Source organism: Corvus brachyrhynchos, unplaced genomic scaffold (assembly GCF_000691975.1).
Source record: "Corvus brachyrhynchos isolate BGI_N302 unplaced genomic scaffold, ASM69197v1 scaffold115, whole genome shotgun sequence".
In the NCBI taxonomy this organism is placed as follows: Eukaryota; Metazoa; Chordata; class Aves; order Passeriformes; family Corvidae; genus Corvus; species Corvus brachyrhynchos.
In genome coordinates, this window is record NW_008239553.1 from 1,890,751 (window position 1) to 1,915,932 (window position 25,182).

Consider the following 25,182-nt stretch of genomic DNA (forward strand, 5'->3'; position numbering starts at 1 on the left):
GTTGCTGGTTTGCTTTGAAAGCATTATACTTGAAAAGAAATGATTTCCAGGTCTTCACTTAAGGTCTAAATTCTTAGGTCTAAATTGTTAACATTTTTTTTTCTTTTGCTTTGGTAACAGAATTCAATGTAAGTTGCAGATACAGAGGAGTTTTTCATGTTGAAAAAAATGGTCGCTACAGTCTCACACGATCTGAAGCAGTCAAACTCTGCAGAGCTCTCAACAGCACCTTGGCAACACTAGAGCAGCTGAAGGAAGCTCACGAGTCTGGATTTGAAACTTGCAGGTAAAGAAATTCTTGAAAACATATGACACTACTGATGTAATAATTACATTTGACTTACTGTAGCCGTTCAGATTAGTTAAAGAAGTTATATTCTGTAATGAACGAAACATCTCTGTGCATGTGTATGTTTGCTCTGGGTCTAGTAGTAAGTAAGTCCTTCATGCATATAGTTTTTTACCATTTATCTTTTAAAAAAAAATCGTAACCCCTCACAGATAAAATCTAAAGATAACAAAAGGTGACAGGATAATAAACTAATTAGGAAGATGTTCAGATCATACTGTGTCACTAAACGATTGGTAAGATAAGTATGTGAAAAGTAAGGACCTAATGTGAGCATAGGCTGAGGATAGTGTATGCCATGTATGGAACTCGGTCTTGCCAAGGAACAGTAAAAAGCAGCAGGTGGTACTGTGAGGGATGAGCTTTTGACAACCCAGTGAAAAATGACCACAGTATTCGTGCATTCCTGTAATCTGTAAATGGAGATTTTTCAGAGGACAGTTACAGTAGTTATTAAAAACCTCAAAACCATGTTGTCAATTGACCTAATTACATGCTGTAATTAATGATGTATAGGACAACAAATGTGGATAATACAGACTCTTTAATTTCTCAAAAAATAACTAGCGCAAGAGCCTAGAAGTTACAGAAAACATTTAATTCAAAAAATTTGAGTGAATACTAATATAACAATCCCAATTCTCTCCGCGTTTCCTGAGCAGAGGTGCTTTGTCCCTTTCATCATCTTCATGACCCTCCTCTGGACTTGCTCCAACATGTCCATGTCCTTCTTGTGCTGGGGACCCCAGAGCTGGGCACAGTGGGGTCTCAGCAGAGCAGAGAGGGAACATCTTCCCTCTTGACCTGCTGCCCACGCTGCTTTGGATGCAGCCCAGAATGCGTTTGGCTCTCTGGGCTGCAAGCAGGCGCTGCTGGCTCATGTCCAGCCTCTCATTCAACAGTACCCCCAGGTTTTTCTGGGCAGGCTGCTCTCAGTGTGTTTATACCCCAGCAGGTGTTGATACCCTGCTTCCACTGCCTGTGCATTTCCTTCCTGTCCTTTAATCCCAACAAAGCCATGCAGGTCTCTTGGCTTGCTTTCCTCATTTCTTAAACTGGTATCAAGAGCTCTCGCGCTCTATGGAAGTAGTCCTTGAATACCTGCCACCTCTGTTCTGCACCCTTGTCCCTCAGGGCAGTTTCTCAGGAGGGCCTATTGAAAACCTCCTTGAAGTGGTGGAAGCTTACTTCCCTAAAATTCAGGGTCTTGACTTTACTCTTCTCCTCACCCATTTCCCCCAGGACGGCAAACTCCACCAGTGCATGATCACTGCAGCCCAGGAGATGCATGTTGGCAAGCCATTATGGAGTTTAAATAAATGACAGCAGATTTTCAACTTCGTTGCAGTCTAACTCAGACAGGAAATAGGCAGAAATGGAATTTATCTTCTAACTTAGAAAAACGAAGTGGACATTTCTTCAAAATTTTAAGGCTTTCACTCTGGTACCATGAGAAATAGTACTGACATCCATACGGCTTGCAAATATCTCCTGTTCTGGCATGCTCACTTTCACAAGTATTGTGGTGGTGAAATACGTGAACAGAATTCTTTGAGGGTTCTTCTCTGAGACGTGGGAATGCAATTTAAAATGGTACCACATAAAAACTAGAAACAGTTCTTTACTCTGAGGGGAAAGTCCTTTATAACAAAGTAGGCATGTTCTTTTTCTGACATTAGCATGTTCTTTTTCTGACATTAACGTGTTCTTTTTCTGGCATTAGCACATGAATATATACACAGCATTCTGAATTGCCCAGCACTACACAACATTTAGAGATCAAATCCTAAATAATGCCCATGGGTAGAGATTTCTATGCCACCAATAATGAGTATTCTAAAATATGGGAAGTATTTTCTAAAGCTAAATATAAAGGTAATTGAAAGAAGAAGAGGGAATTTTTTTTTCCCCCAGTGGTAAGCTGTAATTTTTCATTAATTTTACATTTTTCCCTAATTCAAAATTGACCAGAGGACAGATTTGGACGTGAAAGCCATGTGGATAGGATTTCTTCCTCCCTTCCTTCTGGCCAACTCTCCCACCCTATTACTTTCATTTGTTGATCCTGTGCTAGAAGTAATCCTTGTCAGTAAACCTTAGCTCTTATTAAAATAGAGTAGGAGAGGGAAAATATGCTGCATATAACCATCAAAATGCATGTGAATAAGATGAATCAACAGAACATAACACAAGTAGGTCATAATGGTTTGTAAAGTGTCAGCATTGTAAGCTCAGTTGGGAGTGTGGTTAAAGTACTTTATAATTCCACCTACAAGAGAATTTCAGAATTGCAAGTATCTGCACATTAGACATGAAACTGGAATGATGTTCATAGATAAAAAACTGCAAAGCTGTGACATTAACTCCTCCCTGATAAATCATTCCTCTCGAGAAGTAAAGCAAAACCCAAACCAAACCCGTTCTTGTTTCCATTCTATCACGTCTCTAGTTAAATACATAGGAATCAATCAGGTGTTACAGGATTGCAAAATAGTAATAATGTATTGTACGTTATGTAATCACAGTCTTCACTGAATTATGTGAGCTCTGTGCACAATAATCACATTGTTCAACTGAAAGATACAGTAAGGATTTGTGGATGAATGAGTCTTGTATTTGAATATTTTAGTAGGCTGTCAGTTTTTGAGAAAATGATGTGTGTTGCAAGCATTCTTTAAACTTGCTCAGGTACCATAAATTGAGCCCTCAGCTCTTCTGAGTGAAGTGTCATTGAGCAGTGTGCTATGTCAAAGCAATGAAAATGTGAATCCCTAAAGAATGGGAATTTAGTGTCAGGTAATACAGACTCGCACTGAACAAAAAGTGCACTCTCCTCCCTCACTTTGACTCCCTTGCTCTGATCACCCTGGGGAACTGATCAACCTAGCTTAGTAACAACCTTGGTAAGATGCTTGTTTAGTTTAAATGGGTTTAGCTCTAGAAATTAAACATAAAATGATGTTGAGTGACAGGAGACTGATGTGAGAAGGGAGCAACCAAATGAACAAGGAACAAAAAGGTAACAAAACCGTATGAATAAACTGCATGCACTTTTAAAAAATAATGGCTTCTTTGTAGCTTCTTGATGTTTGAGGTGACATCTGCTATAGTAAGTAATATGGTTTGTTTACCTCTGTTCTTCACAGGTATGGTTTTGTGGTGGGGCATATTGTTATCCCACGGATCAAACCCTATCCTCTTTGTGCAGCAAATACCACTGGCATTTACAAACTTCCAGCGAATACAACTGATCGGTATGATGCATACTGTTACAATGCGTCAGGTGAGGAGATGATTTTATGGTGTATTTTAGAAACAGATTAACTAAAAATCGCATATGTAATCTCCTATTTAAGGTACTGGAATGAGGGCTTATATAATAAACATAACCTGGTTTTTAGCTGAGAAGAAATACATTTTGCCAGTCTCTAGAAGTGTATCTATCATGTCAGCAATGACCATTTTGTTATCAGTGTGTTTTGAACTCAGTCATATTTCTGGCCTTGGGAAAAACTTAGCAGCTTCAAAACAGTTCATTATAGTGGCTTAGTGAAGTGAAACACTGCAGCAGTGAATCTGAAAGACTTAACTGTTGTCAGCCATGGCATTCAGCTCTTCTGTTCATGCACACATGAGATTTACAGCCAAGAGCAGTTTTTTGTGTTCTGAGGAATACCAGGAGTGGCTGCCACCTGCAGCAGCTCCAAGGCCTGCGATGGCCATCCCAGGCCCACGGACATGGCTGCTGCTCTCCTATTTGCAGACTCATTCAGTATTTGCTCAGGCAAATCTCCATTTAGACATTAGGCTGCTGGACAGCAATCAGTGCCAGTGGGTCAGGAGCAGACTGCTTTCATCTAAAGTTTTGAACTTTCTAATAATAGAAAATATTTTAGCAAATTATTAGGGAAGTGTATATAGTCCATGACAGATGCTGAGCATAATATTTGAAAATAAAATCTAAACTAGCTTTGAGTATCTTAAATTTCAGTAGGTTGTGACATTCATAGTGGAAGCAGAGAGTTCTTACAGAAAGCTATAGGGAAAGTTCATTGATGGTTTGAATGGCAGTGATATCTTTTTTGATTTTGTTCTTGGTGGTGATATAATTAAATATCTTTGCATTGGTGTAGTATCATGTGAGTTGCCATCATCTGTCATTCACAGATGACTACTGCAGTGATGTCCATCCCCTCCAAAGCTTTATAACTCCTCCCAAGTGTTAATCCCTTCCAGCAGTATGAGCAGGTAGCTCATACACCAGCCCCAAGTGGGGCACTTCAGCCCACAGGAGCCAGCAGTGCTCGCTGGAGCAGGGGCACACGCTGCCTGTGCAGAGCCCTCCATCGAGAGGACGGAGTTTTGCCAGCTAAAAAGGATTAAGAGTTGCCCCTGCCACTATGACAGTGGGTGTGCCTGCATTGAAACTGGGTCATAAGGCTGTTCTAACTGGCATTGATTGCAAGCATTTTCTGGAATGGTTATGGAAATGGAGAATCTCATTGTTACCTGACAGAACAATCTCGAGGTGCCCCACCTGGGAAGGTGGTTCATCAGTGAATAACATTTGTTTGGAAATTTGTTTTCAAATGTCCTCATCTGAAGCTGATGTTTTGTGATTATGTACAATTGTTGTGTGTACACATGTGATTTTTTGTCCATTTTTTCAAATTAATATTTTCTATTTTCCTTCCTTCACAGAAACAGAGGAAAAAGCATGTGAGCCAATTAAAACAATAGATACTTCTTTACTCAGTAATCAGGATGAAACAGGTACTGTACTGATTAGAAAGACATGGACTTGCTTAGTTTTTAGTAACTGGTTACCTTCTTTTTACATAAACAATCACTAGTATTTAAAAAGCCAGCCAAACATAAGAAAAGCAATTTAAGAGATGTTCAATAGAAATTAAAGAAACTAGTCACTTGTCTTCCCCTAAATCCTATGGAGCTTGCATTGTCTCAGGGTACCAAACATTTTTTATATAGGTATTTGACCTTTTTTAGCACCTCAGAGCTGTAATATCTCTGACATATAGGAATTTGCTTAAGACAGCTACCTTCCTCCACTTGATTTGAGCTGTTTGTTAGAAAAGTGGCGGGAAGCAGAAAAAACCACTCATAATAAATTATTGCTTCCAATTCTGAAATTCTGATTGACTTTCCAAATGCCGATATTTTATGTTAAAATTGAGCAGTTTGATAAAAATAAGTGATGCTATGTAGGCCCTACAAATGTGACAAATACATAAATGAGCATGTATGCATTAGACATATTCTAGTGATGTATTACCTAGGTTAGATAGGAGGGCAAAAATGGCCGGACTGCAAGTGTTACTCTTTATTACAGCTGTGTAGCTCCTTGACATGAACTGTTTAATTCCCTGTTTCCACAGTCATTGACAACGCAGATGGCTCCCGTTACAATCCAGATGGCTCACGTCATACCAGTGGGGAGTCCTCAACCTCAGGGGTGGATGATGAAAATGCAGGTAGTGGATCCACTCATGAGACAACTCCCATGGATACCTCCATCAGGAGATCCAGCCCCTCATACTATGGAAGTCCTACTCCAGTCTCACAGCTGCCAGATCATACTTTTGGAGGAGGTGAAAAAGGAATTCCTGAAAAAGATTATGGTAAGGACAGTAGGTTGCCACTAATTTCATGGGGCCCTGCCAAATACAAATGCCATATTCTTTTCTACGTATTTTATTTAATCTTATATGTTGCTTGTGTGGCTGAAATTATCAGAAGTCTGAAAGACTCACTCCCACTGAACATTAGGGATACGGGTGCAAGTCATCCTCTAAGTACAGTAAAGTTTACTGTGTGACTACAGGCTTTTTGTCAAATCACCAGTAACTTACCAGTGAAGGATACCAGTATTTTGCATCACTATCCTCAATATATACTGAAATTTAAAAAAAAAAAGCACAAGCATTAGGCTTATAAAATTACTTTTCACTGGTGATAAACTCATGGCATGTTATGCTTGTTTTGACATGTAGCTAGCACCACGAAAGGTAAATCCTACCATTCTCTTGCTAAGGAACTAGGATCAGAAACATTCCCCACATTCCCCAAGGTGTGTGCTGTGTATTTCTGTTGATTGCCATTACAACTGTTACCAGCTGTGCTTGCATGCATAGTCTAGGTGTTTTGACTAAATCTCAGAATATATCTCAGTAGAGGGGAATACAAACAGCTTGACTCATTGCTCTAGGATCCCTGTCCTCATGGCATACAGGTACAATGAGGTATCACATGAACAGATCGTTACCAGAATGTTCATTATCACTGTAATACATTCTCCTCTTCAAATAATCTGTTTGGGTGATAGCCTTACTATGTCAGTAAGGTAAGCTTATGTGGGGTCTGTGTCTTTCTCCTCTCTTGGACCAGTACATGAAGGAATGAAACTTGCAGGGTAGAAAAGTTGAAGTACTTGTGAGTACTGTATTGCAGCTGAGCTAATGAAATAGTAATGATTTATCCATCACCACACAGGTGATGAATTTACATCTATGTCACCTCACATCTCTTTGGGGACGGTGGCTGGTGATTTCCATGAAGAAGATGACAGACAGTATCCTGCGAGTACCAGTAAGATTTATGTTTCATAATAACTACATTACAAATAGATCATATTAACACTGCTTTCTTCTTCCAGAAGGGCATTCTGGTAAGTGATGAAGTATACAACAGCTCAAAAATTGGAAAGACATTGAAAGACTGGTTAAGACAGAAATTAACTTCACTCTCTGAGACAAAGGGAGCAAAATAATTTACAGTATGTTTGCTTCAGTGCTTGTACCTGAGCTCGGAAAGATTGCTGTTTTGGGTTTCCCATGACTGTTTTATGACACCTATTTACTCTATGAGGCAGCACAAATTAGTACAGTCAATTATATTTGAAGTCAATTTATTTCTGAAGTAGAAAAGGATATTTTTGTAGATTCATGATGAAAGTGTCTGTTATTCTAATATATTTATGATTGTGAGTGTAGGTAATCCATGTCAAAACCATGACTTTGCTAACCAAGGCAGTGCTTCATATGGCAGTTCCAATGGCCAAGCCATTTGTGCACTGCAAAAACTAATTTCATCCTTGCTGTTGGCAATATGTGTGCGAAAAAAATTGGGGACTGTGGTGGCTCCACGGTCTTTGAGGACCCAAAAGAACAGTATCCATTTTCTCTTCTTTGTCCTTAAGTAGCTTTGCTGAGTTGGAAAAACTGCTTGTGATGTTTTTATCAAATATGTAGTGCACAGCAGCTACAATAAATAAAAAGCTTTTGAAGTTCTCTTCCATGTTTTAAAGTGGAAATAATGTACATATGTTCACACTAGTTCTTATGGTTAGAGTGATAAAGATCTTTGCCTCAGAAAATAAAGTGAACCTAAAGGGAGAACACGTTAATTATGCAGAGGAAATCTACAGATGCATTTTGTAGTAAAGATCAAATTGATAGAACTGAAAGTTCCTTTCCACTGGCTCTTTTTTTTTCCCCACCATGGGAATCCATGAGGAATTTGCTTGATTGTCTGTTGGTTGCTGATAGCTGGTCAGATGGTCTGTATGACTTGGAGAGGTGGTGCCCTCATCACTGTATTTAGAAATCACAGCATAAAGGAAGAATGATTGTATGCATTACACAGTTAGCAAATGTTTTTTGAAAGACATAAATTATTAAACCCAAGCATCTTGGTTAGTAGCACCTTATAAGTATGTAGATGGAAAAAGAAATATTAGGTTGATTTTACCCCAAACCTTGAAAAAAGAGTAGAGAATTTTCTGGTGCTTGTTTCCAGTGAAAGCTTTTGTGACAAAATATTGTCTGTAAGGAGGTCGAGGGTGGAGAAAATCCCACCTGGTAATAGTGGGGAGTTTGGTTGACTCTGATAGTGATTTTTCTTTCATATATATTTGCTTTTGTGTGCACATGTGACTTAGTGTTTCCTTGTACAGGTGTTTCTGTACCCACTGCAAAAACCTGTGCATTGTTTCCCTATGGGAAAGCTCCCTGTTTTCCTTTTAACATTTGATTATCAAATGTGTTGATACTAAATATGTGTGTCCCTTCCTGTTGCTAGCAGTTCTCTCATGGGCATGACTGTTTTACAGAGGGACAACTAGAGGTACTTAAGATTTGCAAAGATAAACAACTGTAGTGTGATGTGATAAAATGTGTCAATACTGATAAAAGGGTATCGCAGAAGTGATAGCATTGGCATGTTTGTTTACGGGGTTAGGATTGATAAACTGGTTCTCTTGCAAAAAAAAAAAAAAAAAGATTATGAAAGTAAGGCTCCTGGGTTTTTCTGATAGCTTTGGCTATTACCCAGCAGCATCACTCTAACACCGAGGAGTTTAACTCATTTAGTTTAATTTTACTGGATTACAAATGAATCAGTAACCTAGCACTTGTTTTAGAAAGAAGTAAAGTATAAGCTGTGCATCTCTCTGAGAAGTCATCAAATATTCAGTAGCACCAGAGAAAGTGACATGGATAACAGTCAAAAAAAGAAGATAAAGCCATACCCCAGTATCTGTTATTTAGCTTGCCTAGCAGTGCAGGCTCATTGGAATACCCTGGCCAGAATTCAATTTCCCAGAGAAAAATGCCACAGCAGGAAAGTAGAAAATTAAGAAATAGGTAAAGAAAAGTATTTGTCATATATCTTCAGATGAATGGCTGAAAATCCCTCTCTCTAATTCTATAATGTGTTAAAGTGAGAAACAAAATGGGTGGCTCTCCATCCATCTGTAATACAATTCATTTGTAAAGTTAAATTTTTTTGAAAACATACCTAGCTTAATCTAAAGATTTCTTTGCTATGGGTTTGCAATGAGCAGTTGGCACAGGTGCTTGTTGTTCAGATGATACCCATTCATTATTTCTCTGGATTTGGACATTATTGGTGCTGTTCTCCATCAAGTTAATAGTCCAGATTAATACACCGTCAGCACTTTACCATTGACTTTCTCGCCTTGCCAGAAGAAGTTTTACTCTTTCTTATTAGCAAATTATAATTCATCTCTAGGTGTGCCATGAATCAGATGTAGGAATCTTATTGATGAAGGAGCTACCTACTTGAAAAGTAACTCTGACTGGATTTTTTCATCCATATGTGATAGACACATTTATTTCTATTTGCATGCCAATACGTATTTGGATCCACAGTGGATGAAAAGGCTGTAGATTCCTGTAATTTTTCTAAGCAGAAATCTCTTTCCATCTGTAAATGCCTGGCATAAATCTATGGATCCTGCTATTTGATATACTGTGTTCTGAGAAAAGACTGTGCATTGGTAATGTGAGACAAGTTAAGCTGTACCTCTCTCTCCATGCTGTGATGATGCCTACTCTGAAAGGTGTTTCGGGTGTGCATTTAGCTGGCAGCATCAGGTCAAGGGGAGTGCATGTGTCTTCTGAGTGGAATGGCCTCAGTTCTGGGCTCATGTTCATGGCAGCATTGGCTTCATGGGGTTGTCAGTAGAAGACCAGTTTGCTTTTCTGGGTGTGCTTATTTCTGGGTGTCCTTTTTGCCTATCATGGATACTTCTTACATCTTTTGTACGTGATTGTATGTCATGTTGGTGGATGTTCCTCATTCTGAACTCTGTTTCAAAGACTATCAACTCTCTGCTGCTGACAAAGCCTGTGAGGAACTCATTAACCTTATGGAATGTGGAGGGTTGAAAAGTCCCAGAGGGCTTTTGGGGGCTGCTCTCAAGGGGGCGTGTTCTTTCCTGGGACTGCCAAAAGTGCTTGCATCTGGCTACGTGTTAGAGGAATGTAATGACACCTTGGGTTCATACATTCGCCCTGCTCTCACATCCATCTCTGGGGCATGAGTGTGCTCAAGGTGCTGATGCTGGTGGACTTGACTTTGCTGGAGGAAGAGCTGCTTCTCAAGAAATAATCACAAGATCTTGGTTAAATGAGCCATGTCCTAACAGCTCCAGGGCCTCATCATGACAACCTGGAGAAAACCACCACCCAAACTTGGTGGAATCCATTCCCAGACCACTGGTGGTGGTCAAATCCTGGAGAGAAGACGCAAGAACCCACGCCAGCAACCAAGGGTAAAGAATGCCATGCTAAGAGGGTGCTTTGATTAGGGGCTGAATTACCAGAGACCAGGGCAGCAAGGTCCACAAACTCTAAGTGGAACAGGGGGTGAATGTGTGGCATTTGTCACTGCTGTTCATTGCCACGTGCTCCAAGTGGGGAAAGCAAAGTCCTGGGCTCTCTCTCACGGACTGTGCATGTGGTAGCAATAGAGCAATTGTCCACACTGTCCGTGTTCCATGGAGGCATTCTGCCTGCCTGAAAGGGATGAGCATGGGAGTCATTATGCAAAGCATGTATTTGGGTCTTCCTTTTTTCCTGTTTGGAAGCAGTTTAGGAGCAGACTGTTCCAATGAGAAGGACTTGTAGCAGAGAGGAAGGAAACGTTTTCAAGCCAGTACGCTCTGCTCTCCCTGCTAGCAGAGGACAGGGCATGGTTAGCGCCGTGAGCATGCAAAGGGTCCTGAAATGTATCTGAGAGCTGCAGTGGGGCAGCTTCAGCAGGGCCATGGCAGAGTGGTGAACCCCTTGTGAGTGAAAAGGCCAGAAGGAGATACGGCTCCTGGGAAGGACGGGGCTGTAAATTCTCCTCTGTGATTGTAAGGCTGTGAGTAGAGGAGACAGGAGAGCTGAACTGGTGGCAGCAGAAGGCCTTGTTGGTTAGGGCTTCATGGCAGATTTAACATCATCACAGCAGATGTGACCTCCAGTGGCAGTGATTCAGATGATGAAGACTCTTCCGAGCAGATGACGTACTCCACAGTGTTTCCAGGCTGGGGCAGGAGTGTGGCCAAGGATGAGACTGCTCTGAGTACGAGTAAGGAACTTCCACTGTCTTTGGATGGTTTCTTTCTGCTTTTTCCTGTCCTACGTGATGTTTCTCTTCCTTTGCTGCACATATATTGTTTGAAAATTGGATGATCTCATCAGCTTTTTTTCAAACACATCTCCCATGCCACAAAAATATTGCCATTTAGATCATGTGGGCTCCCTATAGCTAAAAGCACCGCCTTCTGTTGCTTCTTGAATTGTTGTCTTCATTTTCATTTGATTTGTGAACTTTCCTTGTGACTTGTTGGGTCTCAAGGACTGATTTCTCTTTGGAGGGAATTTCCAGCCTCCTGCAAGTGGCACAATTATTTCTCTTTGCCTGCCAAGTTGGCTTGCCTAGCCCAGTGGATGAAAAGGCTGTAGATTCCTGTAATTTTTCTAAGCAGAAATCTCTTTCCATCTGTAAATGCCTGGCATAAATCTATGGATCCTGCTATTTGATATACTGTGTTCTGAGAAAAGACTGTGCATTGGTAATGTGAGACAAGTTAAGCTGTACCTCTCTCTCCATGCTGTGATGATGCCTACTCTGAAAGGTGTTTCGGGTGTGCATTTAGCTGGCAGCATCAGGTCAAGGGGAGTGCATGTGTCTTCTGAGTGGAATGGCCTCAGTTCTGGGCTCATGTTCATGGCAGCATTGGCTTCATGGGGTTGTCAGTAGAAGACCAGTTTGCTTTTCTGGGTGTGCTTATTTCTGGGTGTCCTTTTTGCCTATCATGGATACTTCTTACATCTTTTGTACGTGATTGTATGTCATGTTGGTGGATGTTCCTCATTCTGAACTCTGTTTCAAAGACTATCAACTCTCTGCTGCTGACAAAGCCTGTGAGGAACTCATTAACCTTATGGAATGTGGAGGGTTGAAAAGTCCCAGAGGGCTTTTGGGGGCTGCTCTCAAGGGGGCGTGTTCTTTCCTGGGACTGCCAAAAGTGCTTGCATCTGGCTACGTGTTAGAGGAATGTAATGACACCTTGGGTTCATACATTCGCCCTGCTCTCACATCCATCTCTGGGGCATGAGTGTGCTCAAGGTGCTGATGCTGGTGGACTTGACTTTGCTGGAGGAAGAGCTGCTTCTCAAGAAATAATCACAAGATCTTGGTTAAATGAGCCATGTCCTAACAGCTCCAGGGCCTCATCATGACAACCTGGAGAAAACCACCACCCAAACTTGGTGGAATCCATTCCCAGACCACTGGTGGTGGTCAAATCCTGGAGAGAAGACGCAAGAACCCACGCCAGCAACCAAGGGTAAAGAATGCCATGCTAAGAGGGTGCTTTGATTAGGGGCTGAATTACCAGAGACCAGGGCAGCAAGGTCCACAAACTCTAAGTGGAACAGGGGGTGAATGTGTGGCATTTGTCACTGCTGTTCATTGCCACGTGCTCCAAGTGGGGAAAGCAAAGTCCTGGGCTCTCTCTCACGGACTGTGCATGTGGTAGCAATAGAGCAATTGTCCACACTGTCCGTGTTCCATGGAGGCATTCTGCCTGCCTGAAAGGGATGAGCATGGGAGTCATTATGCAAAGCATGTATTTGGGTCTTCCTTTTTTCCTGTTTGGAAGCAGTTTAGGAGCAGACTGTTCCAATGAGAAGGACTTGTAGCAGAGAGGAAGGAAACGTTTTCAAGCCAGTACGCTCTGCTCTCCCTGCTAGCAGGGGACAGGGCATGGTTAGCGCCGTGAGCATGCAAAGGGTCCTGAAATGTATCTGAGAGCTGCAGTGGGGCAGCTTCAGCAGGGCCATGGCAGAGTGGTGAACCCCTTGTGAGTGAAAAGGCCAGAAGGAGATACGGCTCCTGGGAAGGACGGGGCTGTAAATTCTCCTCTGTGATTGTAAGGCTGTGAGTAGAGGAGACAGGAGAGCTGAACTGGTGGCAGCAGAAGGCCTTGTTGGTTAGGGCTTCATGGCAGATTTAACATCATCACAGCAGATGTGACCTCCAGTGGCAGTGATTCAGATGATGAAGACTCTTCCGAGCAGATGACGTACTCCACAGTGTTTCCAGGCTGGGGCAGGAGTGTGGCCAAGGATGAGACTGCTCTGAGTACGAGTAAGGAACTTCCACTGTCTTTGGATGGTTTCTTTCGCTTTTTCCTGTCCTACCTGGTGTTCCTCCTCCTTTGCTGCACATATATTGTTTGAAAATTGGATGGCCTTCTCATCTGCTGTTCCCTTCAGAAATGTCTCTTTTGTGACTGGAAAATTTTCTGAGGTCCATATGATTAAAATAATGCCTCTTCTTTTACTACTTAAAATTAGTACCTCAGTTTTATGCTTATTCAAATATTTGCATTTACTCATGATTTTCCAAGAAGAAAAAGTTTATCTTTCATTGTATCAATTTTTTTTAAGTGTTAAAATAATTCTAGTTCATGTTCTATATCCTACAGCTATTCAATAGCAGACTTCCTGTCTGTGGAAGATGCTCAGGTACTATTTGGGAACACCAAACCCCAAGTACCTTTTTCATAGGGAAGTGTCCACAAAACAGTCTCATATTTGCTACCTTCTACACTCTTCCCATGCAGGCTTTTAACATCATCTCATTTGTTTTGTGACCTCAGGTGTCTAGGCATGATCCAGTTATTACCTAGCCTTATTTTCCTGGTATGAATAATCCCACCGTGACCATCTGATAACTCTTTTTTAATTCAAAAGCCGTCTGTACCTGAAATAATTTTGTCTGGAAACCAAAAAAAGGCCACATATGAAGGTCAAAACTAAATGCTGTGTGTCGCTGAAGTACACAGTCTGCTACTTGGCTCTATGACCAGGGAATGGCCCCAGCCCTGGGGTTTTTTTTAGCATAGATGTTGCTATGAATGACTATACTCTAATGCTCTTATTTTTACAAATATATTAATCTGATCTATTTCTGTGATTTTATTTAAGTACATCTTAATATGTCTGTTGTCTGTGCTCTTATTTACTCAGCAGTCACTCTTCATGAGCATTTTATTTTTCTGAAGATAGTGCAGTATTTACGTTTTTTCAGCAGTGTTTTCCATTTTTAGTAGAAAATGCAAAATCAGCAATTCATCTTGCTTTGGCACATTTGTGACTTTTTATTTTTCTTCCTCTGCTTTGGATAGTTCTGGTGTTTATTTATCTTTAAGACTCTGCATTTGTAACTTGTCCCACAGGTGTACTGCATTCCATACCTTTGATGGCCTAGTGGTGTCTGCATGTTCCATGGGTGAAAGTGTATTCAGTCTCTGGTCGTAGACTCTTGTGGAAGTTCTGTTTTATCTTTTTAATCGTGTTATAACTTTCTTGACTAATATTGGCTACTTGGTGGTTGTCGTTTTTTTGCTGACCATTGCTTTTTTGCTCAGTCATGGGTATTCTAACATTGTACTTCGTGGGTACTTCTTGAGTACTTAGCAAACATGTTTAACATGTATTGGGACATCTGCCATATTCCTTAGGCTCAGCATATTCTTAAAATGTGAGTTTAAGTGTCTTCAGCTGCTCTAATGGTTTTGCATTACTTCTACTATACATTATTCTTCTGATGATTGTTTTCCCCATTTTTCTTGGGAAACTTTGCATCTGTCCAATGCAAAGAAAAGAACTGGTTTGATGTGAAGGGATTTGATAAGAAGAGTAGAGAGACTATATCTAGGCTATGCAAGAATTCCCATTTTCCGTCATCTTTATGGCACACACGGACAGTAGATTTAGAGCATAGTCAGCATTGAATCCTCCATTGTCCCAACAGCTGTGGACTCACAACACGAAACGCTTCTGGAAATCACCACACAAGATCGTTGGAACCCCACCTTTGCAGACGAAGAGGAGCAGTATCCTAGCTCTGCTAGCAGGGGTAAAGCAATCAAGCATTTCAGATAATACTCAGATTTCTGATATAATTCGGTGAAGTATGACACTCGTGGTGCAGCTGGTTGTAATTCCTAACTACACTTAGTAGTTCAGTGTAATACCTTTACATTATTTGTACTAGAGCCGTCAAAGGTGGCATCTGTAACATTCACCTGTCACTCCAAGTCTATCTTATGCATCCAAAGTTAATTTCTTGCCACTTTTCCCCACATCTCTAGTATTTTTAAGTTTGCCCTGCCAGTAGTGTGCAATAAAACTGAGCAGACTTGGGCTTTCGGTGACCCACCTCGGTGAGAAAAAAAAATCCCTTTTCCCACTTAAAATTTCTATTGTAAAATCTGAAGACAAAAGACAAAAAAGGGAGCTAATGTTTCAAATACATAGACTGTCCTAAAAGGATAATATACTACCTCCATATGAATGTGATCATTCTGCTACCAGTGTTAGTGCCAGTAGCCAACTGAGATACCAAAACGTTGAATTCTAAAATCCTCTGTAGGCAAAGGCTTACAGAGTGCATTTTCAAGCTATTTTTGCCATGTCCTTCTGATTCTGAGATTGCTTTGAACAGCAGAAGTTTATATAATTGGCATTAGAACAGGTTCTGTAATCACACAGAAGTAGTTTTTGTAATAACTTTTTTTGGTGGTGAAGTATTGGTAGATCAGTTGTATTCATACATTGATTAATATTAACTCTTTTTTTGGTAAGATAGTATGTAAGTATTACATTTAATTTAAAAATAATGAATTACATTTGCATGAGTGCTCTCTTTATGAATATTTCCTTGCCTGAATGTGAAGATAAATATTTCTCCAGTTTTTCTCTTCTTGGGAAATAGCAAGTTTCTCTGTCTGGTGATTTATGACATATATAACAGGTCCAGCTCATTCTTTGCATTTAATCATGTTCTGATTAAGGACCTCAGCTTTACTTTTAATATACCACTCTTCAAAATGTTTGATACGTAAGGCAGATGTATTTCCAGCTGAGTTCTAATGCTCATCTTAGGGTTATTGATGTGTCTTTTCCAAACCTTCGTTAGAACATCTCTTATGGTGGTGGTGCTTCAGGTGGTTTCTGACTGCATCTTCTGCTGTATAAACAACAGCAAGTTAGAGCAAGCAATGAATTAATTTTATTGGTAAGATCTTTAATTAATACAGAGTTCAAAATAAGTATACTTACCTACTTATATGAATCTACTTATTTCATTCATCCAATCTCAGAAGAAATTACAATTTCCTTAGAGCCAGCTTTGTAATTGTGCTATTGAGATACTACCTCAAAAGAGAAAAGTTCATCAGCTTTTTCACTTTAAAAACCCAGAATTCACAAACTCAACAGTTAAGTTAGTATTAATAAATATGAAATAGAGATGCAAGCTGTTGTTTCTATGAGCTCTTCTGCTTCTTGGATGTCTTTTATCTTCCACTGGTCACTGGGATCCTTTCTAGTGCACTTAAATCTTCTGCTGCTCCTGGTGATGCTTTTGTGTGATAAGGTTTCCAAAGGACTTTTGTTTTCTTTCATCTTTCATTTCACATCAAATGCAACAATGACAAGAAAAAGCCAAAACACAAAAGCCAAACACCCTTGTTATGTGGGCCATGATGATAAGGATAGTGTGACTGATGTTGGGTATTTTGGTCATTATTGATTCAGTCGTCATCTTATCAGCACTAGTTACAAGTGAAAATGAAAAACGTCACGGAGCAACCCAGCATCCGCTATTTCACAGCGTTCATTCTGGAGGGATCAGTCAAGAACAAAATCCTGCAAATACCACTGGCAGTATTGAACAACATGAATTTACTACTGCAGGTGGAAGTTATTTTGGAAAGGAAGCTTCTACAGGTAATATTACAGGTCACGTTTTAGTAAATTTTCAGGGTTTTCTAAAGATTTAGTTTTAGGATTTTTTACTAATGTTTTTGCATTCTGAGGCCGTAACATGGTTCTGTGAATAAACCTGAGCAATTCTGATACTAATTTTTTTTTTTAATTAGTCTATTCTTCAGACTTCTTCCTGGATGTTTCTCTTCTACTTGTTTTGTAGGTCAAGACTATTAGTAGGTTAATTCTATAACTGTCTCCTGCGTTTTGTGTTGCGTGTCATGCAAGCTTTCAACAAGATATCTACCAGGGTTTTGTCTGTAGGAAACAGAAAAGGTCTAAGTGGAAAAATAATTATATGTGCTGCATTTTTCACTCCTTTGGGAACTGTGTTCACTCCCTTGTTGCAAGTCATTATTGACCTGGGATTTTTTTTTCCCAGTTTTTGTTAATGGCAGCTACATCTAAAAAAAATTACCTAAAATGTCTACTCATCCATCCTACTTTTGAACTATGGCAGGATGATACTAGTGATGAAGGAAAGAAAACAAAGCATAATGTTGAATAAGAGAGAGGCTTCTCTCTCTCATTGTTTGAATCAATTGAAGCATAAAAGATCAAATTATACTGTAAATCTGGTAACTGAAAATTGACATATTTTAATTTCTGATCCTGTGAGCGTACCAAACTTAGGAGTAAATGGCAGTTGTGCTGTATTAAGCACTGCCAGCAGTGAATGCACCACAGTCATCATCTGCTCTTGAGGATTATCAAGTACAGGTCTCTGACAACTTGTTATACTACACTACTGTAGCAATACGTAATGGCCTAATTGCAATTAAAATTGTGACTTGCACTCAGTTGTGGCAAGTTTATTGCCTTTTTCTTTTTCCCCCCTTACTGGGTTGAAGGGGTTAAAAAGGGTTATGCTTCTTACAAGATTTGGGTACTCTTTTGCTGTGACTGTCTAATAAAAACTACAGGTTCATTGATAATGGATAGTGTTTTTCTAAATAACTGCAATATCAAATATTCTCCAGTTGAATGCTGTCTCATTTATTGTGTGCACCATTCACAAATCTGAAGCATGAGCTAACATTCCCCTTTGTCATACTTCCTTGTTTATTTTCTTGGAGATTCTGCAACTAATGAAACAGTGAAATTTTGAGGGGAAAAAACTGGATATAGTCAACACAGTCAAATTCTGCAATTAAAATACTACTGATGGGTCATATCCTTGCAGTTACTGATGCATTTGAGGTTTTCAATCCTGCATCAGTGAATATTGGTTTGATATTCAACAATACGAAGTCAACAGCAAGATTCAGAGAAATTCTTTTGAAAAACAGTAAGGCACCTTGATTCTGAAAAGCATATGCTCAGTTTGAGGAAGGAGTTGGCCCTACTGATGACAGTAGGTAGCTTTTCTAAATATAAACCAGGATGAGAAGCAAATCTACTTTACTTCTCTTTGCCATTAAATGTAGTAGACATTGTGAGCGAGGCCTGTCATAGAGACAAGAACCGAAGAGGAGAATAATATGAGAAATGGATCTTTGTATACTGAGTTCATAATTGCTTCACCATCATCATAACAGCTATGGTCCCCAGCCACGGGGCCAAACAGAACGACTCAGAGCAAGACCCGTTGGTGTATCCAGGCTGGGACAAGGGAAAGGATTATGCCACACAGCCTGCTATAACGGATAGAGTTATCCCTTCCACAGAGAACAATCATGAAAGAGAGTCTTCCACTACAGGTACTAGTAATAATGTCTGTTATGTGTGTTGCATCACTTCTGTCTCTCAGATGGCCTCTCCTGGAAAGATATTGCATTAACTTGTAGAGAGGAGTAATTACTGATCTCTTAAAATAATGACATAAACTGTAGAGTGATTCATTTTCTCTGTGCTCTGTCTGGATGGTGGTGAGACAGAAGATTTCAGTTTTAGCTCCATATAAAACATTTGTTCTTTACTTGCCAACACCACTTCTAGGGCTTTCCCTTCCTTAGTGAAGCATAGCTGTGAAACTGCATCCAGCTTGTTACATAAGTTATATTATTTGCTGCTGCCAGACTGTCTTTATCATAAAGTGGAATTAATATTCATGTATATTTGTACATCAAGAAGTTAATCCATTTAATTTGTGAATATTCACCTGGCAAAAGAGTGTTCTTTTCATGGACTTTACCAAAATATTTATCCCTCTGGTTCATTCATAGAATAATGAGAGATAGTAATCTATAGAACTGGCATGACACAGCATCATAATGCAGTCTCATATAACACAGTATTCATAACATCAAAATAATGTTAAAAAAAACATGGTATAATCTCTTCTTCTGGAGGTCTCCCCTCTCCATCTGTCACTGGGATCTGTGTATGTTGCCAACATCTTGCTCCATCATGCTGAGCATAGATGTGGAGCTGAAGGGTCTCTCAGAAGCCAGTGACAGTGTGGAGGAAGAAGCAGAGGCCTTCATGTGTTCTTTCCTCTCTGTATTGATACCTGTAATGTAAAACACACTGTAACAGCAAGTGACAGTGTCTAGGAAGCTGAGACTCTGTAGCTAGCCTGGGATTCAGGTCAGAGAATCCTTCTGACTGCTGCCTCTGTGTCTTTCCCTGTGTCTACTGTCCTTGGGGAGCAGTGATGATGTACAGGACACAAGGTCTCACTTCTCTTCCCTTTTTGTGAAAAGGGTAACAGTGTTTTAAGGGGAACAGGAGGCTTGGATGGGATGGTAATGGGAAGGCCATAGCAGCACACACATGGAATTCACAGCTATTAAATAATCTGTGTTTAAACCATCTGTTATTGAACCATCATAACAGCTGTTGCCTCTCCTGATGGTGCCTACCACAAAGACCCAACTCAACCATTTCTGCCTTCGGATAATGCATCAGAAAAGAGCACTGAAGGCATCACGAATCCCACAGATGCCCCCTGGGATGAAGTCCTCCACAGGACCACAGCCAGTATGACTGAAACTGGTAATGACTCTCCTCCGACGGGTACCAGTAAAAATAATGGATTGTACTCATTTCTCATGTCTGGTGTGAAATGAGACATTATTTCTTCTGAAACTGACTTCTTCCCCTGTCTTTCTCATCTTCAAAGTGTGCATTCTTGTTGTGAAATTGCAGTGCAAAGGTTTTTATGATTTTGTTGCATGTGAATATCCCAACAAGAATTTCTGTCTGTTTAAGGATATGTTTTTTCTTGTGTGCCCTGTTTCTTATGTCCCCTGACTTTTCTCAGGTTTATTTTTAACTGAGAAAGCAGTTGCTTTTTGGAAGTGGCTGGTAGTGTAAATGTTTGGTTTTCATATCTGGTCGTTCCTGGTCTTAATATTTAAACATATTCTCTTAATATTGTAAAATTTGAAATAATTTACTGGAGTTTGTTCATGTAGTTCTGCAAGGTTCTAACTTAAATTTCTAAACTCGGCATGTTATCCATTTAAAATTATCCTCATTCAAAATACTGCTTTTTTATTTAGCAAAATAAGATGTATTTTTATGACACTGTAGTTGTTTGGAAATTCTTGTATCTTTTCTTCCTGCATTTTCTAAAGAAGAAATTTTAAGGAAAAATTAGCAGTTATCCTTTAGCTTTTTTCCTTCAAAATCCATTTTCATCTGGATTATTTAATCCTCAACATTTAGGATTCACCAGAGAGCTGTGAAAAGTATAGATTGTGTGGATTATAAATACAGTTTGTGGATTAAAATATAGTTGTATTCTCTATCACCTACTCATGTTTTCTAAATATGAAAGAGATTCTGTAAAGTTTCCCAGTTCACTGATTTCAAACTTTATGAGGTTTGACAGATCAGCTGCAAATATGAAAACCCAAGCATAATTTAGCAATTTGTTCAAATGTTTTAAATTAAGTAATTCTAATCTAATTCCTGTGTAACAACAGGAATTCTTATACTTATTCTGAAAATAATATTGCTGTTTTCTCCCTTCTAAACAGTGTTTACTAGGTATTTTCAAAACTAATATTTTAGGCTGCATTGTGAGTATTAGTGAAGGGACAGACAACCCAAAAAGAGTCTGTCATATATGGAGGATATTCTTTGCTTGTGGCTTTGTTTTGGTTTTTTTTCTTCTCACTGCATACTCTACATGGGCTATTAAATAAAAAGGTAGAGATTACTAAAATAAAGAAGGAGTAATATGTAAGGTGCATTTAAAAAATATTTTTGAAGTTAACTTAGCCATCATCACAACAGTCACAGCCTCCACTGATGTTCTGGCACCAGAAGACATAACTCTGGAAGCATGGGCACCTCACCTTGTGGTAACAGTTGCTTCCTCTCCTGATGGTGCCCACCACAAAGAGCCAACTCAAACACCTCTGCCTTCGGATGATGAGCCAGGACAGGGCACTGAAGGCACCACGATTCCCACGGATACGCTCAGAGATGAAGTCCTCCACAGGACCACAGCCAGTATGACCAAAACTGGTAATGACTCTCCTCTGATGGGTACCAGTAAGAATAATGGATCATACTCATTTCTCATGTCTGGTGTGAAATGAGACATTATTTCTTCTGAAAACTACTTCTTCCACTATCTTTCTCATCCTGGGGATCTTTATTCTTAGTGTGGACTTGCAGTGAAAAATCTGCCGTAGAATCTGTGGACAAGGCATAAGGGACTCCTTGCTGGTACACTTGGTGGTTTCTGTCCTTTGCTGAAGCATGTTTTCACATGATCTCCTAAATGTTCTGCGAGACATGCACTTTGGTGATTCTGAACCTCCAGCCTCGTCTTCCTTTCTTGTGCATCAGTGGGATCAGGCTGGATATGCTTTGGTCCCATGGCTGGTGTGGTGGAGGTGCTCTGGTAGTTCATCAGATGACTTGCTCCTGTGACTCAGCAGCAGCGCCGTCGCTGGGGAGTGGTGTCCCAGTGGTGAGGGCAGGGCATTCATAGAAGAATTACATCCCTTAAATTCTGCCATCAGTTTCTTACTTCTCCTTCCCTGTGTATTGCCAGGCAAGACTGACACAGGTGAGGCTGCTCACTCCTGGGTTACAGGGTCAGGTTGTTGCTGCTACAGTCTCTTCTTCTAAAGGTCTCCTCTTTCCATCTGTCAGTGGGATCTGTATATGTTGCCAACATCTTGCTCCAACATGCTGAGCATAGATGTGGAGCTGAAGGGTCTCTCAGAAGCCAGTGACAGTGTGGAAGAAGGAGAGGCTTTCATATCTTCTCTCCTTCTGTGCTTTGCATGAGGAAGGTGGAGGTGCTTTCTGGCTTGCTGTGGCCCAGGAAATGATGTGGGTGGTGGTTTTGTGAGTGCTCCCTCATCATGCCACCATCATGACAGTCGTAGAGTCCGTGGATGATGTTGACCAAGAGAAAGCAACCAAGGAGCCACTGGCACCTGGCACTACACCTGGAAGGGAAGGTGAAGAAGCAAACACCACAGATGGTTCCCCCGTCCATGGGAAACCTGGAGTTTTTTCAGACATTGAAGACCGTTTTATTCCCTTGCAGACTCCTCTTACTACCAGTAAGAACAATGAATTATAACCATTTTTATTGGTTATAATTTAATATGTTATTGTGGACAATGGCTATTGTCCAAAAATGGGTACTAAGCATAATTGTAAATGGTTGTCATATTAGGATTTTCTTTTTGGGTTTTGTTATTGGTTTTAACCTGCTGGTAAGATGTCATGAAGGGTTATCTCTTTCTGGTAAAAGCATTAGCTAAAAGGCCAAAAAGAGTGTTCTGCAAATAAGCTTTTCTTATATTCTGTTATCAGCACATGGTAACACAACTATTGAGGTGAAGAAGTGTAAACTTCCTGCTCATGTTCATACATTTGTGATAGCATTTTGTCTTTTTTTGCTGGGCACATATGACAGCCATGTAGCCCCAAACTATCTGTCACTTTTTCCCCATCTGTAACCTCTCTACTTTAGCTGAATACGTACAAAAGAAAGGTTATTCTCTGTGACACCATTTTTTCACCAGGTGTATATCCTGTTGGTGTCTTGCCAGTGATTAATTGTAGCTGTTACAGGGCTGTAACTGAGATTTCATTTGTGAACAGCTTTGTTTTTCAAAGGGTTATTCTTCTGATGAAGTTAGTGCAGTTAACAGTGTTTGCTTATTATCCTACATAAAGCCTTTGGTATTTTTTTATGTACGGTCACATGCTAATAATACGAGAAATGAAGGGACTTTTCCTTATTCCCAAATGTAGTTTACATAAAAATAACCATCCTAACAGTAAGGGATTTTTTCCAAATTCAGCTAATCCAAACACTGTTTTCATGCACTTTCTTGGAAGTTAGTGGAACCACCCCATAGCAGAATTTGGCCAGTGCTCTGTGGACATTCTTTGTACATAAACAAGATTTTGTACCTATATTTTTACAGCATTATACAGAAAACACTTGAAAGCTAATTCCCTTAATAATTAATTCATATTAATTCATATATTGTGAGGTAGAACTTGGGCTAATTGTTTTTTCAAGAATTTTGTATAAACCAGTATATTCAACTCTTAACAAAATTGCCTGGTTATAGTATTTTGACATAGGCATAGCACTATAAATGAAAAATATCTATTTGACAGAATTTTATTGGAAAGCTAAATTTGTTTTTAATAATGTCTTCCTACCAAAACTCATTTCTTGCATTTCACAGGCCCTATTCACTTAATTAATCTAAGCTGCCTTCTTAATTTTATGTGCAGACATTACACACTATGAAAAAATGTTTTCTACCTTTCTGTTTTGAGCACATAAAACCTGTAAGAACTGGTTTCAGTCTTTTTCAGTGTGAATATCTGCATTGAATCTTTGCATTGTCAGTGCCCTGGCAAAAGGCTCAGAAGGCCATTTTCTCAAAACTCTCCCTTTTTTCATTTACCTTCTCTTGTGCTTTTTAAGAACACAGTATATGGGAATCACTAAGACACTGCCACTCTCGTCAAAAAGTTTATTTATTGAAGGGTTCATTCCTTTGTAATGTTGCCCCATATATGTGAAATGGAATGGAAAAGATTCATTAATGTATTGTTAAGGGCCTTCTCTGATCAAATGAATGGTTTGATGTACTGTACCATTTTGTTTCACTTGCTTTTTGTCTACAGCAATGTTTAAGCTGTGGTCAGACAACACACTAAGGGTCCAAGTCTCCATAGAATAACAAGTCAGTCCTCTGAAGGAGCACAAAAAATAACTGTCCATAAAGAGAAAAAAATCTAGTATGTTACCAAAATGAAATGTAGAGAGCTTTTGAGGATCCCTCCCTGCCACTTGAAAGCACCTCCCCAGAGCCAGAACAGCAGGGAATGTGGCTGAACCTTGCTTCTTCTTCTTAGTGCTCAGGGGAAGAGCAAATGTAGCAGGTTTCCAAGCACACAAATTTTAATAAATGTCTGAATGCCTTTCTAAGGGGCTTTGTGGAGGAGAAGCTCTGGCATTTTTCAAAGATGATATAAAGCACTTAAAAAAAATAATCTGCTGAGATGTAGTGTAGACAAGTTAGTAGGCCTCTCTTGGTCAGCTTTCTTTGGCTCTAGATCCAGACTCTTCATTGCTGAATTTGTGCTCTGTCCTTTGTTGTGAGATAGCACCAAACAACACTCCAGTCAGTAAGTTTCTTGTTAATAAAAATAATAAAAACATCTGGAAAATTCATTAACTGCTTGCTGGCTATGCTTCACCGAGGGGATAAAACTTACTTCTCAGTTATGCATCTGCCAGCTGTTACTAGGAAATGAGATCAGAAATGCTGGACAGAAATGAGTTGTAATGTGTATTAAAGAAAAAGAACTTTACAGCTGATTAGAGTTAGTGTTTAATTTCTTAGAGTCTGGAAGAACTCAGAGAGGTGGAGATCTGTAATATATTTTTTAATAGCGATAATGAAGCAGTAGTCCCAAATGAAATTACTGTATCTATAGTCTGCTGATAATTTTAGTCTCGGGATACCCTTATGGTAATAGTGTGGGCCACAAATGTGATTGCATAAAAGTTTAAGCAGTATGGCCAGCATAGAAAATACAAGAGACTGAATTAAGGTCTAATACCACCTTAGAACCAAATTACACAACTTATTAAAAAGGACAAGAGGATCCACATCTAAGTTTGCAGAGAACTGCTAGGAAAAAAATATTTTGAGTTTTTAGAGTCCCGCTCTAAAGGCTGTCAAAGTCACAACCATTCAGAGAACTATTGTTCTATTTTATGACAGCATTAGA

At 39.7% G+C, this 25,182-nt stretch overlaps 1 protein-coding gene across 18 annotated transcripts in view; it reads left to right on the forward strand.

The window, feature by feature from the left end:
- The window catches only part of CD44 (CD44 molecule (Indian blood group)), a 51,190-nt gene that overhangs the window by 18,256 nt on the left and 7,752 nt on the right, over positions 1-25,182 (forward strand). Inside the window, exons 2-16 of one of the 18 annotated variants that reach the window (XM_017742024.1) lie at positions 121-286; positions 3,496-3,632; positions 5,051-5,122; positions 5,746-5,988; positions 6,860-6,955; positions 10,317-10,442; positions 11,123-11,245; positions 12,384-12,509; positions 13,190-13,312; positions 14,984-15,088; positions 16,771-16,962; positions 18,540-18,701; positions 19,780-19,938; positions 21,187-21,447; positions 22,290-22,475. In XM_017742024.1, coding sequence (XP_017597513.1) covers positions 121-286; positions 3,496-3,632; positions 5,051-5,122; positions 5,746-5,988; positions 6,860-6,955; positions 10,317-10,442; positions 11,123-11,245; positions 12,384-12,509; positions 13,190-13,312; positions 14,984-15,088; positions 16,771-16,962; positions 18,540-18,701; positions 19,780-19,938; positions 21,187-21,447; positions 22,290-22,475 — 2,277 coding nt within the window. The other 17 variants (XM_017742027.1, XM_017742028.1, XM_017742025.1 and 14 more) reach the window with 17 other exon arrangements.